This window comes from Sinohyriopsis cumingii, chromosome 4 (assembly GCF_028554795.1).
Source record: "Sinohyriopsis cumingii isolate HCF-2022 chromosome 4, ASM2855479v2, whole genome shotgun sequence".
Classification (NCBI taxonomy): Eukaryota; Metazoa; Mollusca; class Bivalvia; order Unionida; family Unionidae; genus Sinohyriopsis; species Sinohyriopsis cumingii.
In genome coordinates, this window is record NC_142964.1 from 147,211,317 (window position 1) to 147,228,021 (window position 16,705).

At 35.2% G+C, this 16,705-nt stretch overlaps 1 protein-coding gene across 1 annotated transcript in view; it reads right to left on the reverse strand.

Annotated features, from left to right (window-relative positions):
• Positions 1–16,705, reverse strand: part of LOC149802293 (ubiquitin carboxyl-terminal hydrolase 15-like) — a 188,644-nt gene that overhangs the window by 142,140 nt on the left and 29,799 nt on the right. The window contains exons 6-8 of the mRNA XM_089956913.1: positions 15,798–15,853; positions 11,109–11,147; positions 522–695 (exon numbers count right to left, since the gene is read on the reverse strand). Of these exons, the coding sequence (XP_089813039.1) occupies positions 522–695; positions 11,109–11,147; positions 15,798–15,853 (269 nt within the window). The remainder of the gene's footprint in view (positions 1–521; positions 696–11,108; positions 11,148–15,797; positions 15,854–16,705) is intronic.

Here is a 16,705-nt window from a genome sequence, read left to right on the forward strand (position 1 = left end):
GAAGAACTTGAGAATAACCTGCCAAAAACCATCTACCCATGGAAAGCTAATGGTAACCTTTCTTACATACCCACATAGGCCAAGCCTGAGACTTAAACCCACACAAAAGTGTTTGTAGGGCACAACAAGGACCTGTCAAACCTGCTGGCTAGGCAAGAAAATGACATTAACTTCTCACTCCCCATGTACTGACATCGCATATGGTGAATATAAAGGACCTTTAGCTAATTATGTATCTCTGAGGATATTTTCACAATCACATTACTATAAAACCCTGCCACACTGTTAACGTGATCAGGTATGTCCTCTCAAAGAAACATAATTTACTAAAACAATTTAGTGCACACTTTATATTAACACTAGGGATTTAAAACAAAAAAGGGAAATTATATGTAGATACTATGAAGATAATGGCTCTGTGTCAATGACAATGCCAAGGAAATGGTGTAAACTGATCTCTTTAATACAGTCTGAACATTTGCAGCCGATGTTTTTATCTTTGTTTTGAATGTGATACATACCCAGGCAAGAGAAACTGGTGGTTTGAACTACTAATGCTACTTGCACCACTCCCTACAGTAGTAACAGATGAAGCCCCTGTGACTGATGGCTCAAACTGATTTCTAGATGATGCAGGGATACTTGATGGGACCTTGACTGTCTCTGATTGGCTGGGGATCCCTTTGATATGTTGGCTGTGAAAGACAAAAAAATCTGAATTCTGTCTGTATTTATTAGGCGTATTAGTGACATAAAATATTTGCATGTTGCTAACGGCAAACATGGTGTTATAACAAGTTACTGATTGCAAACACTATATTATAACATGTTGCTATGGTAACTGCAAACACTGTTATGTAACAGGTTGCTGATTGCAAACACTGTTATAATAAGTTATTGATTTTGCAGCTGACACCATGTTAACAGCATGTTACTGATTGCAAACACTGTTATAATAAGTTACTGATTACAAACACTGTTATAATAAGTTACTGATTTTGCAGCTGACACCATGTTACAGCACGTTACTGATTGCAAGCACTGTGTTATAATAAGTTGCTGATTGCAGTCACAGTGTGTTACAAGTTTTAGGATGAATTACACATTTGAAATATTTCATGTGAAAGTCGGTGAAAACAGCAAAGCTGAATAAGTGCTGACAAACTGGTATTGATATGAAAAGTAAAACATTTATAAGAGTATACTGTGTAATGATAATGCCATAATCACTATATGTCCACTGCAACATGTATATGCATAGTACAATGAAACACTGAAATGAACAGTTAATTTTATTCTGAAACTTATACTAGGACATGGATAACAAAAATTGTTTGCAAGTTCTCAAATAATTATTTACTCAGTAATGGGACTAATTGTATATTTATGAATTTTGAAAAGTCTACTTTTAATGCAACAATATATTGGATATATTTACATTTACCCTAATGTGGTTTACATTAGACTGCTCCAGTGGCCTAGTGGTTATAGCATCCACCTCAGCTGCAGGAGCGCATGGGTTCAAACCCAGGCCAGATAATACCAAAGACTTATTTTAAAACATGGTACTAACAGCTGCCTTGCTAGGTACTCAGCATTAAGAGGTTAGTGTTAGGACTGATTAGCCTGGTGTCAGGATAATGTGACTGGTTGGGACATGATGCTACATGTCTGCGGCATGATGCCCCAGTACTAGATATCACTGTAAATAGACAACTGAAAAATTTTAGCGATAAGACTGCAAAATGTTTAAAGCTATGTTGAAAATCAAAAACACACAAAGACAAATCAATATAAAGCAATATGCCTACTGTTTGGTAATGCAATTGCAATGGTTTAAAGTTAAAAAGGTCCTGTATTTAACTATAAATCAATTATTGGGCACTGGTTCAAGGATAACTTTGAACTTTCCTTTTCTTAATGCATATAAGTAGGCTTCCTTCTATTTTTCCCTTCGGTGGTTAATGCTAATTCCTGCTGCACTAGTTCATTATTTGTCTTCTTTCTCAAGATAGATTTTTTTATGAATAACTGAAACCATTAACTATCCAGAGGTCTGAATTAGGAGTTTAGAAACAAGTGAAAGTATTTCATCGTACAAATTACTGAGGTTTAATGATTACTGCTGTCATATCTGGCTCATTTGTTACTTATCATGTCACAGTTACCCAAAGTTAATAAGGACAGATTTTTACTCACATCCATTCATGTGCATGTTTGAGAGAGAGAGAGAGAGATGCTATAGTAGTGGCGATACTGAGAAACATTTAGCAGAACAACCCTTATGGAGCCTATCCTTAGCATCTTTACCAGTGAGCAAGTGATCAGTGGCTGGAAAAATTTCAATCTCATAAATAAATCAAATCTTAAATGAATATATTGATTACCATTTGCAGCTCTGAAACAACATTTCTGTATCTCTATGTATTAAATAGCCCCTTTAAAACAAGTAATGCTGTCTATTGAACTTGATGTGTACATGTGTGTGTATGTTTGCACATGCATGTGTGCCTGCTGTACACTCCATACTGATACACATAAAAAGCCTTTTTGAAATGTTTCATGCTTTACTGATTTCCCTGTTTAAGCATTTTATCTTTATCGAGCTTCACATGCAAAAGAAGATTACTGCAACCATGACAACTGACCATGTTTATCTTAAGTATTTGGGTAATACAATACAATTAGTTCGAAAACTAGAAATTATATTGTACAAAGAGAAATCATATTGTACAAAGAGAAATCATATTGGACAAAGAAAAATCATTATTATGTATAGCTGGATATCATACCTGTCATAACAGGACATGCCTTGCAAACAACATGATTTTTGACTCCAACTCATCCTCTTCACACACACACTCATACATACACATATGGTCATGTTTTGAAAAACATGATTTTCAGTTATGTTAGGGACAAAACAAAACAGACAAATTTTTTACCACCACTCTACATGTCTCATTGCATGTAGTCTGTATCAACAGTAAACAGTGCTGTTTATATTCCATGTAAAACTTATAATCCCTGGGGCAGTTTATACAGCCGATTATCATGGACTCAATAAAGACAAGGTGATCAGGGATAAACAACCACCATTCACAGATTACTTAATGGGCTGAGATTAGCTAAGATGATGCACTGTCATGTCGTCTGAACAGTACTAAGGGAGGGTCGATTAGGCAAATTTGCATTGGTAAAGTATACTGAGTAGAACAACCCGATTCGTTTCAGTTAGGTACAGAGATGCGTGTAAAGTTGGATCTTATTTCATATATAAAATGCAGAACATGATTATTTTTGTAGTCATAATAGTGTACAGTTGTGGTTCATTTTTCAAAGCTTAATGTCAAAATGCAGCTGTGGTTTAGGAAAGAGCCATCTGCAAAACTGAATTTCAGACAATCTGGTTGTCAGGGTTTAAATGTGTGAGGTGCAGCACCAAGAGGGAGAATTTTATCTTTTGCACATGCTGCAAGTACCATATTGACATTAGTCATTCTGGAGTATAACACCACTTAGCATGTTTGCCATACCTATTATGACACTATGGTCTTAAACTAAGTAACAGAAAAGAGTGAAAACCAACAAGTAAAATTCAACAAATAACTTATGATCCAAGAGTACAAAGTAAAACTTTAAAAAGAACTTGCAGTATTGTGAATTAAATCCCAAATAATCCTAAATGTTCTATAACAAGAATGCTCTGAATCAATTCCAGTGATGTTTCAAATGAATTCCAGTCTTGGCTGTTTTGCTGTACCAATATCCTGGAACAGGGACATTCGAAGCTTAAGGGACAAATGTCATGTATTGTTTTTCAACGAGATAATGTTGACTTCTAACTATGATGTTAAAAGATAAATTAATGGAGATTGGGTCACAATGTGTGCATGGGGACAAATAAATTATTTTTTATTAATGTGTTTTGTTATTTCTTCTTTCCTTCATTTGATATGAAATAAGAAATAAGTGTCTGTCGTCTGATTGTCTTGACAATGAATATATCTAAAGTGATATTCTTGGCTCATGCAGTTACAAAACAGCAGTATAAATGTATACATGTTGCACAAATTTGTCTCTTGCCACATTCTTACAACTGCTATTCAATTCTCTCTCTTATAAAACTCATATAAAAGTATCAAATGTAAAGGCAACTCAGCTGTTGCATTTAATAATCCAAGGGGTTGCAGAAACTCCCTGGGTGCTTTCCATTTCTTGATGAAAATTTACTCTGCAAGATCAACGATCGGACCACTTGAGGGTGGGAAAGATGTAACAAGTTTTGGTGGGCAAGAAATTCCACACCCAAATGGACTAACTGTTTAGATGGATAAAGGTCAGACTTTTCCAACTGATCAGAAAAATCAGATAATGTAAAAGGGAAATGAGATGTTTCTTTTCTTCAACTAAAATAGAACTTATATTTTTTGGAGAATGTTGTCCAAATACACCACCATGAAGGTTGGTGCTGTCATACAGAACAGAGTTTTCGAGTTGAGTAGTTTTGTAAAGGCCCAAGGACTTACGTTTAAGTCAAAAAGGAGAGCACAAAACGCATAACAAGTCCCTCAGTATATGGACTATAGGAATCTGAACTGTGAAGATGGATGGATGGGAACATGGAAATAAACATGTCAAATCAAGATTGACCACAAATTTGTATGGATGGATGGACAGGTGGACTGATCTGGCCATCTCCATCTTGAATTTTGGTGGAAGGATAAATTAATTTAAATCACTTAAATCAATTATTGGTCTGAGTTTGCCATTGGTCTTCCTGACCAGAAAAAGCTTTGAGTAAAGGCCCAGAAATTGTGAATTTCTCAATAAGCTCCCTGATCTCTTGTTGTGAAAGTGAATCTCTTACCAAGTCCAACCATACTTCTGTCTGGAATGGAGAGGATGAATGGGGAAGGGGATGGCAAAATACAATCTAAAGTCACTCTGATATGATTTGGCTCGCTCATTTGTCTTGCGGGAAGACACTGATCCAATGTTGTTTGAACTACAATAGTCTGGCACCTACTGGTTAGTTGCCTGTGGTCGGTTAGGCACACAAATCAATGGTGAGACAGTGAATACTTGTGGGTAGATAAACTTGGTTTCCTACCCTCACCATACCTCAGACTATCTCCATTGATAGGGTTGGGATCATGTTTCTTGGCTTGAGAAGCAAACAATCCTGTATCACCTAATCTCCTGTCATCCATTCTTTGAGGAAGATTGGGAGATGACCTATAATGTGAATGTTGTGGACAGAGATGGAGGGGCAGTTTTTGAATGCCTTACTCCGTACTTCCTCTATCTTGCCACCAAATAGTAGAGGTGATCCAGAGTAAGTGGTTTACAGAGTCAGAGTGTACTGAGGCTTAAGCAAGATAAAGCAAAAGCATGCATCCTGTTGCATAAGATTCGAGTTATTGGAAGCCATCAAAGCATTCGCTTTTGCATGGTGGGCCACCCAGTTAATCACCCTGGACATTCTAGCCATAGATTCCCAGGTGTGGTTATTGTCATCCATGTCAACCAGCTGGAAAATCACCATCCATGTCAAATCCAACAATGCATTTGTGGCCACAATGATGCAAACAAGCTCTGAAGAAGCATGCATAACTCCTTAATTCCTCTTATAATAAGTGGGCAAAGTCACACTGACTGTGGCATAGTTTTTGCCTAATGCTGGGAGATCAGTAGAAAAGGCATTGGAATGAGTTCTATACCAGCGAGATAAAAAGGATGCTGGCATTTGAGTCTTAGGAAAAAGGCTTTGGAATTGCTTGAATCACTTATCTTGACAGAAAGACTATCAGCAATTTCCTTGAAGATGAATGGAAGGAATGACTCCTTACATTCAGTACTGACTGATGCCTTGACCCTTTATGCCAGTGTAGAAATGGGGGGAGGTGAACATTCTATGTTCAACAACACCCGATATATTTCCTCTATAGCCATGTTAAAGCCATACTTAGTTCTCTCCATGGGTGACTTGCATGTGAGCTATTATCAGGTTTATCCCATCACTCACTGTATGGGTTATCCTGGTCATGATCAAGATCTACATCCATATAATATGTGACTAGATGTATAAATGAGGAGTCGCCATTTTCTGTAAGGCTGTCATGGTACCATTCCAAAGGGTAAGCCATGAGTAATGGTTAGCCATATCTGCAGGATGTAACTGTTGGATTGGTACAGACAGCTTGTCAAAATCAAAAACTGCCATACTGGAGTTGGTCACATGGCCTTTAGTGAAGATGTCACCATTACTGGTGAAGTGGTAATGCTAGATGAATGGACAGATCTATCAATAAGATCCCCTGCAATTCCTAAATTCCATGGCTAGACTTCATGGTATGGTATACCACTGAAGCCAAATGGTCACTGAACTGTATGGATCACAAGGCTGGTGGCTGGATGGTATAGTCAGCGACTCAGACCTGCTAACCCTGATGAGTCCATCACAGTTGACTTTTTTCTGTAAGATTAACCAGTTTTCAGTAAGGTGCAACAAAATATCAATAACTGCTATTGTAAAGCTGGAAAACGTAATTAAAAGTTCAACGCAGTGATGATAAACATTATGTTCAACTGAAAAGTTTGTAAAGTATGCATAGACTTTATTTACCACTAGTACAGTAGCACAAACTTGAGTTCTGATCCCTATGCAACTCAACTGCTTCTTACTATCTCTCACCTTGACATAATTCTTGGAAATTCTTTTTCCATTTTACATGACAATGGCAATCATATCTTCTGCCACAAGACATACTGAAATTGGCACGTGATGTCCAATAAACGTAACTGTGTTCTTTCCAGCTTTTATTCACAAGAATATGAATACTCATTTTTATTCCTCTGTGTTGATTATTAACACTTTTCTAGAAGCTCATTTTCCCTTCTGTCTTAAACATGTATCGCTTTCTGACACCATTTAAAAAAAAATCTATAACCATCAGCTTAATCATGCAGACGTTTTGCATGAACAAACAGATGCAGTTTAAAGCATCTGGGGTGCTGCTGTAAAGTTAGTCTGGTTCCCTGACTAATTTCACTACTTCTAATATGAAACACGGATCCAAATCAAACACAGATGAACCAATTATCCAGATTTTTCGGCAATGATCATTTTTCCGGAGTTTTTGCTTATATGCCCTAAGTCCGTATTTTAAGGGTAATTTTTGTAAGACTTACTGCAAAATTGTATGGGTTGGCAGGTCTGAGTAACTGTAACTGGTATGGCATGAAACTAAGATGCTGCTAAATGGTATAACTCATTCAATTCACTGATAAAACCCATGCGCCCAGACTCACAGGCTCTAAGGCCGTGCACAGACATGCTTGTGGGGGGGGGGGATTGTGCCCACTGGGCTGCCTAGAATTGGGTGAAAATTCTTCTCCCAAAGTGTTGAAACTCTCAGCTATGACCAAATACAGAAGGATGGAAAAATGTTGAACAGAACTAATCAACTCTGTTGTTCACTCTTGTACCAAATGTACACTTCATCATTATTGTTATGTTCTGAAAAGACAAAGGTTTAAATAAAGAATTATAATAATAATAATAATAATAGTTAATGACACTGACAAAGTGAGACACCTGAATTATGTTTGGAGATATTCAATACATCTCTGACTTTGATTTTCCCAGTCACTCCTTGTTCTTTGAACTTTTCCTTAGCATTGTCGACCATGTAGTTTCTGACCAATTAGCGTACATGATGCATGTAGGTAACAATGTACACTTGGTACAGATGATGCATGGACCATGTGAATCCTCACTGGCTTTGAATTTTTGTATTGGGTTTTGCACTTCATGATCATTGTTATGTTCTGAGACAACAAAGGAATGAAGAAAGAAAAACAATAATAATAATCAACAATATTTACAATTTTATCCCAGAAGTGTTAAATAAATAGCATAGGTGAACATGAATTATGAATATGTAATTGTATTACAATGCAGCAGTGAAAACCATGTGGTCAGAAACGCAGAGACTAAGACCACAATGGGGAAGAAATTTCACATACATATGATTGAAATTTAAAAAATAAAGTATACCATATGTAGAATAAGATGTAATAAGTCTGAGAAAAAAAATGTAGTCCAGAATACATGCATGAATATAACATAAAATCCAACTGGTTTTTGCAAGGTGAAGTGAACTATGTATGTCTAGTTCACAGTGAAGGCTTTAAATGGGTGCCACCTGTATGCTGAAAGAGGAGTTAATGGGCAAGAGTTATTGCCCATTGTCTATAGATTACAGACAGAAAGATGCATTTTCATCATTGGGTGGCAGACAGGCTTTTATACCTGATGTTAGTGTGATTTGGCAATGTATTCAAAGGATAAATTACTGCGCTGTTTTGCTAGCTGGGGGATTTGCAATGCATGTGCTTTATACTTCACTAAAATGCATTACCACCCAATGTAACATTTTCTAATCCTTCCAGAACTCAAATCTTTGATTAAACTCAATGGTGTTCAGGTCGATACCCTGGCGTTGAAGCTCTGAACACAAGAGTCCCTGAAAAAAATTGATGCTCAGAGGAACACAGTGATTTGTTAATATATACATCTTCAGATGATGACCATAACCTGCAAAATGTTTCATGACAACGCACTGAAATCTGTGGGACTATTTGTGTTCACAAGATTCTATCATATAGTATAATAGTACCAATTGTAGAAACCCAGGTGGGTGGAGAATAAGGTGAAGGGAACATTGTATTCAGAAATCAACAACAAAACCAGTTGTGATTGGTGCATTATGTAAGAGTTGTAGTTTCTGTCAGGCTTAAAAAAATGAGTCTCTCTGCAACATGTGATTTATGTTAATTCATATCTAGATCATAGTTTGTATTTTTAATAGTTCTTTTAAAATGTGATACACATCATTGGAAACGCATCTGTTGTAACTTGATAACTCTTACCTTTGTTTAGTTCCAGCAGAGTTATCTCTCTTAAATGCAATGGAGTACCTGGTTCTTTCCTTGTCAAATTGACAATCTAACATTATTCTCTTTGACAGTATGTGAAATGCATGCTGAGGTATAACTGAAAGTATATTTATTTCACTAAACAATAGCATTGAGGTCTATGGAAAAACAATTGGTACCATGATGCCATGTCTTGCTTAAAGTCAAAAGGGGCATTAACTCTAACAAACCATAGGAGCAAAGTGATTTGTACATTTGTGTTCAAAAGAGTTTCCTCTTTTTTCATCTGCATGTCAAGAGAGGCAATATGAATATAAAAACTGCATGAGCAAAATAGTCTGTTTATATGTGCATCTCAGGCGAAGGCCATAATTATGCATGTTTTGTGGCAATGCATCAAACAGAGCAAACAAACAATTGTATGCCAAATGGAAGGATAAATGCACAGGCATAGGATTCCTATGTATTACACTTTCACTGAAGTCAAGAAAGAAAGAAACAATTAAAGGAAGGAAGAGAGAAAATTAATAGTATCATATGACTAGAAACATTTTAAACATATTGTAGCTAAAATTGTCATCCTCTCTGATATTATTTTAGATTCCAAAGCATCAGTTTGAAACATCTGACAACATGGATACAAACCTTGAAAACAGGGACCAAAAAATTCCAAAATATTACCGTTTAACAACCTGATGAAGCATCACACACAAATTATATTCAAAACACCACAGAGAAAAGAATGCACTGTAACATCTTGATTCAAAACACCACAGAGAAAAGAATGCACAGTAACATCTTGATTCAAAACACCACAGAGAAAAGAATGCACAGTAACATCTTGATTCAATTCACCAAAGAGAAAAGAGTACACTGTAACATCTTGATTCAGTTCACCAGAGAAAAGATTACACTGTAACATCTTGATTCAATTCACCAAAGAGAAAAGAGTAAACAGCAACATCTTGATTCAATTCACCACAGAGAAAAGAGTACACTGTAACATCTTGATTCAATTCACCACAGAAAAGATTACACTGTAACATCTTGATTCAATTCACCACAGAAAAGATTACACTGTAACATATTGATTCAATTCACCAATGAGAAAAGAGTACACTGTAACATATTGATTCAATTCACCAAATAGAAAAGAGTTCACTCTAACATCTTGATTCAATTCACCAGATAAAAGATTACACTGTAACATCTTGATTCAATTCACCAGAGAAAAGATTACACTGTAATATCTTGATTCAATTCACCAAAAAGAAAAGATTACACTGTAACATCTTGATTCAATTCACCAAAAAGAAAAGATTACACTGTAACATCTTGATTCAATTCACCAAAGAGAAAAGATTACACTGAAACATCTTGATTCAATTCACCAAAGAGAAGAGAGTACACTGTAACATCTTGATTCAATTCACCAAAGAGAAAAGAGTACACTGTAACATCTTGATTCAATTCACCAAAGGGAAAAGGTCAGTACACTGTAACATATTGATTCAATTCACTAAAGAAAAAAGATTACACTATAATATCTTGATTCAATTCACCACAGAGAAAAGATTAAACTTCAATTCACCACTGTGATAGAGAAAAGAGTACACTGTAACATCTTGAATCAAAGCACCACAGGGAAAAGAGTATGCTGTAACATCTTGGTTCAAAACACCACAGAGGAACACTGTAACATATTGATTAAATTCACAACATAGAAAAGAGATCACTTTAACATCTTGATTCAAAGCACCAGAGAAAAGAGTGCACTACAACATCCTGATTGAAAGCTTTACAGAATAAAAAGAGTACAATATAACATTTTGATTGAACGAACATTCACATGGGTAACAAACAGACATTTATCATCAAACAAACTAACAGTGCAGCTGCAAACATATAATAACTCACTACTATGCTGTCATACTTTTGGATGGTATATCACAGAAATGTATACCACACTAAAGTTTCCAGGGTTGTCAACTTATCTATTAATGAAATGTATGATTTAAAAAAAATAAACAACTTGAAGTCTTAACAAAAACAAATCATTACATTTCTACCTGACATTTTTCATGATTATTAAATTCCCAAATTCAATGAACCCTTTATACAATTTGTACTACAATTAACAGATTTAACAGATAAAAATTACATACCTTTGTGGTACATTGCCTGAGGTGTTGTATGAACTTGAACTGGAAGAACAAGAAATATACATCTGTTATTGCAAGACAGTCACCAAGTACACAAAGTACAACATCTTGAATAAGACTGAATTACTGAAGCATTACAAGACTGAATCAATAAGGTTTCTGATTTTTAAGCTTTAAATGTACAAATCAAACATTTACTGAGGAATTTTCATCCATAAAATTGAGTGTTATGAACATGAACAATATAGAAGACAATCTACTGAAACTTAAAAATTTAGTAAAATCTGAAAAATCTTTAACTTTCAATGTATTTTATTATAAATACTTCTAAGTACACTGAAAAATCTTTAACTTTCAACAATATATTTTATTATAAATACTACACTCCATGTACAAAAGTCACTCGAAGGGACTGATAGGACCATTTCTTCATTTTAACTACTGAGTGTTGAAATCATCTCAAGGCCATACTGAATGTGAGATTGTCATGATTTCATTTAGGATCAACGAGATCCCACAAATGTTTTTCTGAAAGTCGCACATCAATATGACCATTCAGGAGCTACAGCAACAAATGTATCAAGATGGCCTCCATGGAGGCCATATTGGATGCAAAATCAGTATCATCTTTATTTAGAACTAACTGGATAGAACAAGAAGTATTCTGGTGAAAATCCAATGTCTTAACAAACATTCCACCTAGGACTGATCAATACTGCATGACTCACCTGTTCTGGAGAAGAAGTTGAAAACTGGTTTCCATAAGGTTGCCATGGAAGCCACACTTACTAAGTGAGTCACCCAAGAAAAAGAAAATGGATAGAGTCCATCCTAAGAATCACTTTAGCAATGAACTGAGAGAATCCTTAAGGCTAATTTGCAGAGATAAGGACACCAAGTAAATCTGATAGGTATATGTTTAAGAAACCAAAGTTATTATATATCTCTATAACTAGACATGTTTCAAAATCATCTAAAAATAGTCAACACATTGAAATACAATACAGGGACTTTAAACAGTTTAATGAGAAAATGTTCTTAAATGATTTAGTTTGCAAACCCTTCCAATCAGTCTGCAATATAGCTGATATCAACACTGCCTTAGACAAATGGTATCATATGTTCCATGCAGCCTTAGGCCAGCATGCCCCAATTAAAACAAAAAGGATTAAACACCAAATTACACCCAAGTGGATTACCCATGAGATCTATGAGGCTAGGCACCAAAGAGATAATTTCCACAAGAAAAAAAGACATGAAAAACAAAAGAAAGTGAAGGAAAAAAACTAAGCACCTAATAGATAAGGCAAAAGAGAACTACTATAAAGAGGCTATTAATGAAAGTAAGAGTACCAAGACATTGTGGAAGCATCTAAAAGAGCTGAATCCACCCAAGAACAGTTCTTTTCCCCCTAGATTTAAGCAAAATTAGGATATAGCAACATCTGTACAAGACACTGTGGAAATGTTCAACAATTTCTTCATAAGCATCTCCAGTAACAATATCATAATCAGACAAACAACCTATAATTTATAAGAGCTAAAATTCCTGATGATAATTATTTTTCAATAGCTAATGTTAGTGAAGCTGACGTTTTTGATATGCTGATTAAGGTGAATATTAATAAATCCTCTGGATTGGATGATAGTGGTCCACAAATTATTAAAATTGCTGCACCAGTAATAACAAAGTCATTAACACATATCATAAACTTAAGTATAATGAGGTTAATTTTCCAGAAACACTGAAATGTTCAAGGGTTACACCTGTCTTTAAGAATGGAGAAAAGGAGAATCCAGGGAATTACAGACCAATATTAATTCTACCTGTATTGTCAAAATTATTTGAAAAGCATGTATTCATTCAGGTCTATAAATGTTTTGAAACATAGTCTCTATTTCATAAAGCCCAATCAGGATTTAGAAAGTACCACTCATGCCAAACAGAACTTACCAAATTAATTGATCTTTGGCTGAAGGAAATGGATAATGGACATATGACTGGGAATGTTTTCCTTGACTTCAAAAAAACCTTTGATATTGATGATCATGAAATTCTGCTACAAAAGTTGAACTGTTACAGGTTTGGCAATCGATCTTTAAACTGGTTTAGATCAACCTAAACCAAAGGTCTCAACAAGTAACCATTGGCAATATTAGCTCTCAAACTCACACTATTCACTCAGGGGTCCCTCAAGGCTCAGTTTTAGGCCATCTCCTCTTCCTCATCAATATCAATGATCTACCATTAAATAATGAATCCACAACTACAGATTTGTTTACAGACAATGCAACCTTGTATACATCTAGTTTGGAAACTGAAGTTATCCAAATGAGATTAATCTCAGACCTTATTAGAGTCCAAAACTGGGGAAAAACAAAATAGGATGGTACTTAATGAAAGTAAAACAAAATGTATGATTTTGGGGACATCACAAAAGCTACACAAATAAGGGAACCCAGAACTATCTCTTGCAATAAATAATCATCCGTCAGAAAATGTCAAACATGAAATGCTTGTAGGTGTGTCTGTATATAATAATTTATTATGGAATGACCATATTGATTAGCTTACTAAAACACTGTTATCCAAAATTGCCCTACTCAGCAGAATCAAGAAATATTTACCTATGGAAACTCATAACGTATACTACAAGTCATATATTCTTCCAACAATGGATTATTGTTCAAATGTATGGAGAAACTGTGCTAAATCTGAGCTTGACAGGATTTATAAACTTCAGAAACAAGCAGCACACGTAATTTTAGCTGCATCTATTGATCATCCCTCAAAAGCATTGTTTACAGAACTCAAGTCGTCCACAATATATGACAGGATAGATTTTCACAAGGCAGTTCTTTTATATAAATGCCTACATGGAACTGCACCAGAGTATCTTCAGGACTTATTCAGGCCTTTTTCAACACAACACCAGTTGAGATCAATATCACATGGAAACCTTCTAGCTCCAAAACCAAGAACAGAGCAATTTAAAAAGAGCTTCCAATAATCTGTTAAAGTTTTGTCGAACAAGCTTCCACTGCATGTAAAACCTGCTGAAAATATTAGAGTATTTAAGGAAAGATATCATGAGCACGTACGTGTTTCTAACAGATAATGAAATTTAGTATTTTAATACTAAACATGTTAAAAAAACAGTAATTATTTTTCTCTTCATATAATGTGCATGGTTCTACTCTCCTTAAGAGGGCATCAAGGGAGAATAGTCCTTGACTAATGAGTCACCCTCTATAAATAAAGCATGATTATTATTATTATTATTATTATTATTATTATATTATACTTCACTGCCTTGAATGAGAATGTTTCAGCCATCTTTATTAAACATTACTGGTTAATTTCTGACCAGTGACAATCTTTCTTAGAAGTTATATTTTACTCCATATCAAACATGCATGAAATGACATGATTATTTCAGTAGTTTAAGCTAACATTGACAAAACTAGGAAAATTTACTAATATACTGATCATATACACAAAACCCAACTAGTTTAGCAAAGAAAAAATTAATACTTTCTGTGCATAGTTACATTAAAAAAATAATATGCTGATCTTTGAGATGAAAGCTTGCTTTAGCTGTTTTATTGATATCTTCATTTTTAGATCCGGCTGTTAGTTTGGGGGTACTTCGGGGTACTTCCAGTGGATAAACAGGCTTATTTCTCAGAGCAGACAAAAAACTTTTTATCCAGTTTCAGGAACTACCATTTTGCTTTGAAAATGAAACATCTTAATGAGGCCACTTTTGGGCAGAAACGAGCAATTGTCTTCTACCTTTCAAAAAACTAAGAGTTTACATTCTAACTAGTGTGACAATAGCTTGTTCAGCAATCCCTCAAACATGCCAGATGCAGATCATATTCAATACTGAGAAAAATGCAACATTATCTTTGGGGAAGTTTGAACAGTACCATCCAATCTCCAATGACTACAAACATGAACACTAATGATGCAGGCATCACTTTCAAAGCTCTCACTCAACTAATGAGAGTCAAAGCTTGCAATAGATTTAAAGACAGAAACTTGGTGCATTTTTTGTGGTGTGTGTGTGTGAGAAGTGATATTTGATAATGCTAAATGCATCAGCTATTTTGTTTTTAAGTGTATTAAATGTTTCAAAGGAAATTTCTTTTTGAATTTTCAGTCATTTTCCAAGATAACTTATTCTCATGTGTATGACTTGCTTTTTTGGGTAATGTGCACTAATCTCTCTTGAGTCTCCACAAAACTCCTCCCACTCCTCAAACAATATTTTGTCTTGAAGGTTGGCAGTTATGTACATAGTCTAGAACTGAAGTTAGTATTCGAAAACAATCTTCTTTCATTCACAGTGACCCCAACCCTATAATCAAAAGGGGTTCCTGATTACCCAAGTGCAAGCCAGCCTCAGAGTTTGGTAACTGCAGATGGTGGAGAACCCAAGTCACTATGAAGAAACCATTTCTTTTTTTCTTTTGATTACATGGATCTTGAATCTTGCTGTTTTTATCACAAACCTGGTAGGGTGCTTCACTACCCCAAATTCAAACCAACCAAAATGTTTGATAATCATGGTGGAGAATATGAGTTATTGTGCAGAAATTAAACTAGTAATTGACCGAGAGACTGGCAAACAGACAGAAAGAAAACAAAACATTATTACAGGTATATAAAAAGTTCCAATACGATACCTTTTAGCTTGTCTTGGCCAGGTGCCATCATCATTCTTAAGTTCTATTACAATCACCTGTAAAAATAAATCACCATCTGACACTTTTCAAACTACTAAGAAAAATATTCTCTACATGCTCTTGATTTTACATTACACATGAAGTGACTACATCCATGGGAAAGAGACATATCTGTTGGCATGAGTATGTCTTTAACTGGATCTAGCAGCCAGTGTCTGATGCAATAGTGGAGGACACTGGTTGCTACATGAAGTGCAGCATGCACACAAGACTGCCAACAAATATAAATGTGCCAAGATTGGTCATTTTTTAAATATATCAAATGAAGACAGATAAAATAGTTACTGCATTTACTTGTTAATAACACTAAAACATTACAAAGCAGAACTATCTGGCATCATGACATACCTGCACACCTCACACACAATGGGGTCCACAAACAGTTACTGAGGGACCTCCAAAAATTGAAAAAAATCACTTTCACATCGAGAAAACCATGGTGGTGGGGGGAGCAGTGTTAGGGAACTGGTTTGTTTACTGACTGAATCCTCATTTTAAAATCACGTCGATAAGATTTTTAATAATGCTCTTTTTCTACTGAAGTTGTTCGTTATTCTGTTTAAATAACATTTATTTTCAAAATGTCCAACATATGAAAGATTGTTCCAACTGGTTTCACAACCATCATGCGTACTCGAAAAAATCTGTATTACGTCAGTGCTTTTTGTTTTCTGGATGAGTCTGGATCCTGTAGTGGTGTTTAATATTATCCTTCCAAATTGGGAGTCTCGATAGCAGGGAACTAGACTAACTGTTGATACACCACCAAACAAGATTACTTTTTTTTCAAAACAGACAATAGTCTATGTCGAAACTCAATTTTTGATTTGTGCAATTAGTATAGTTTT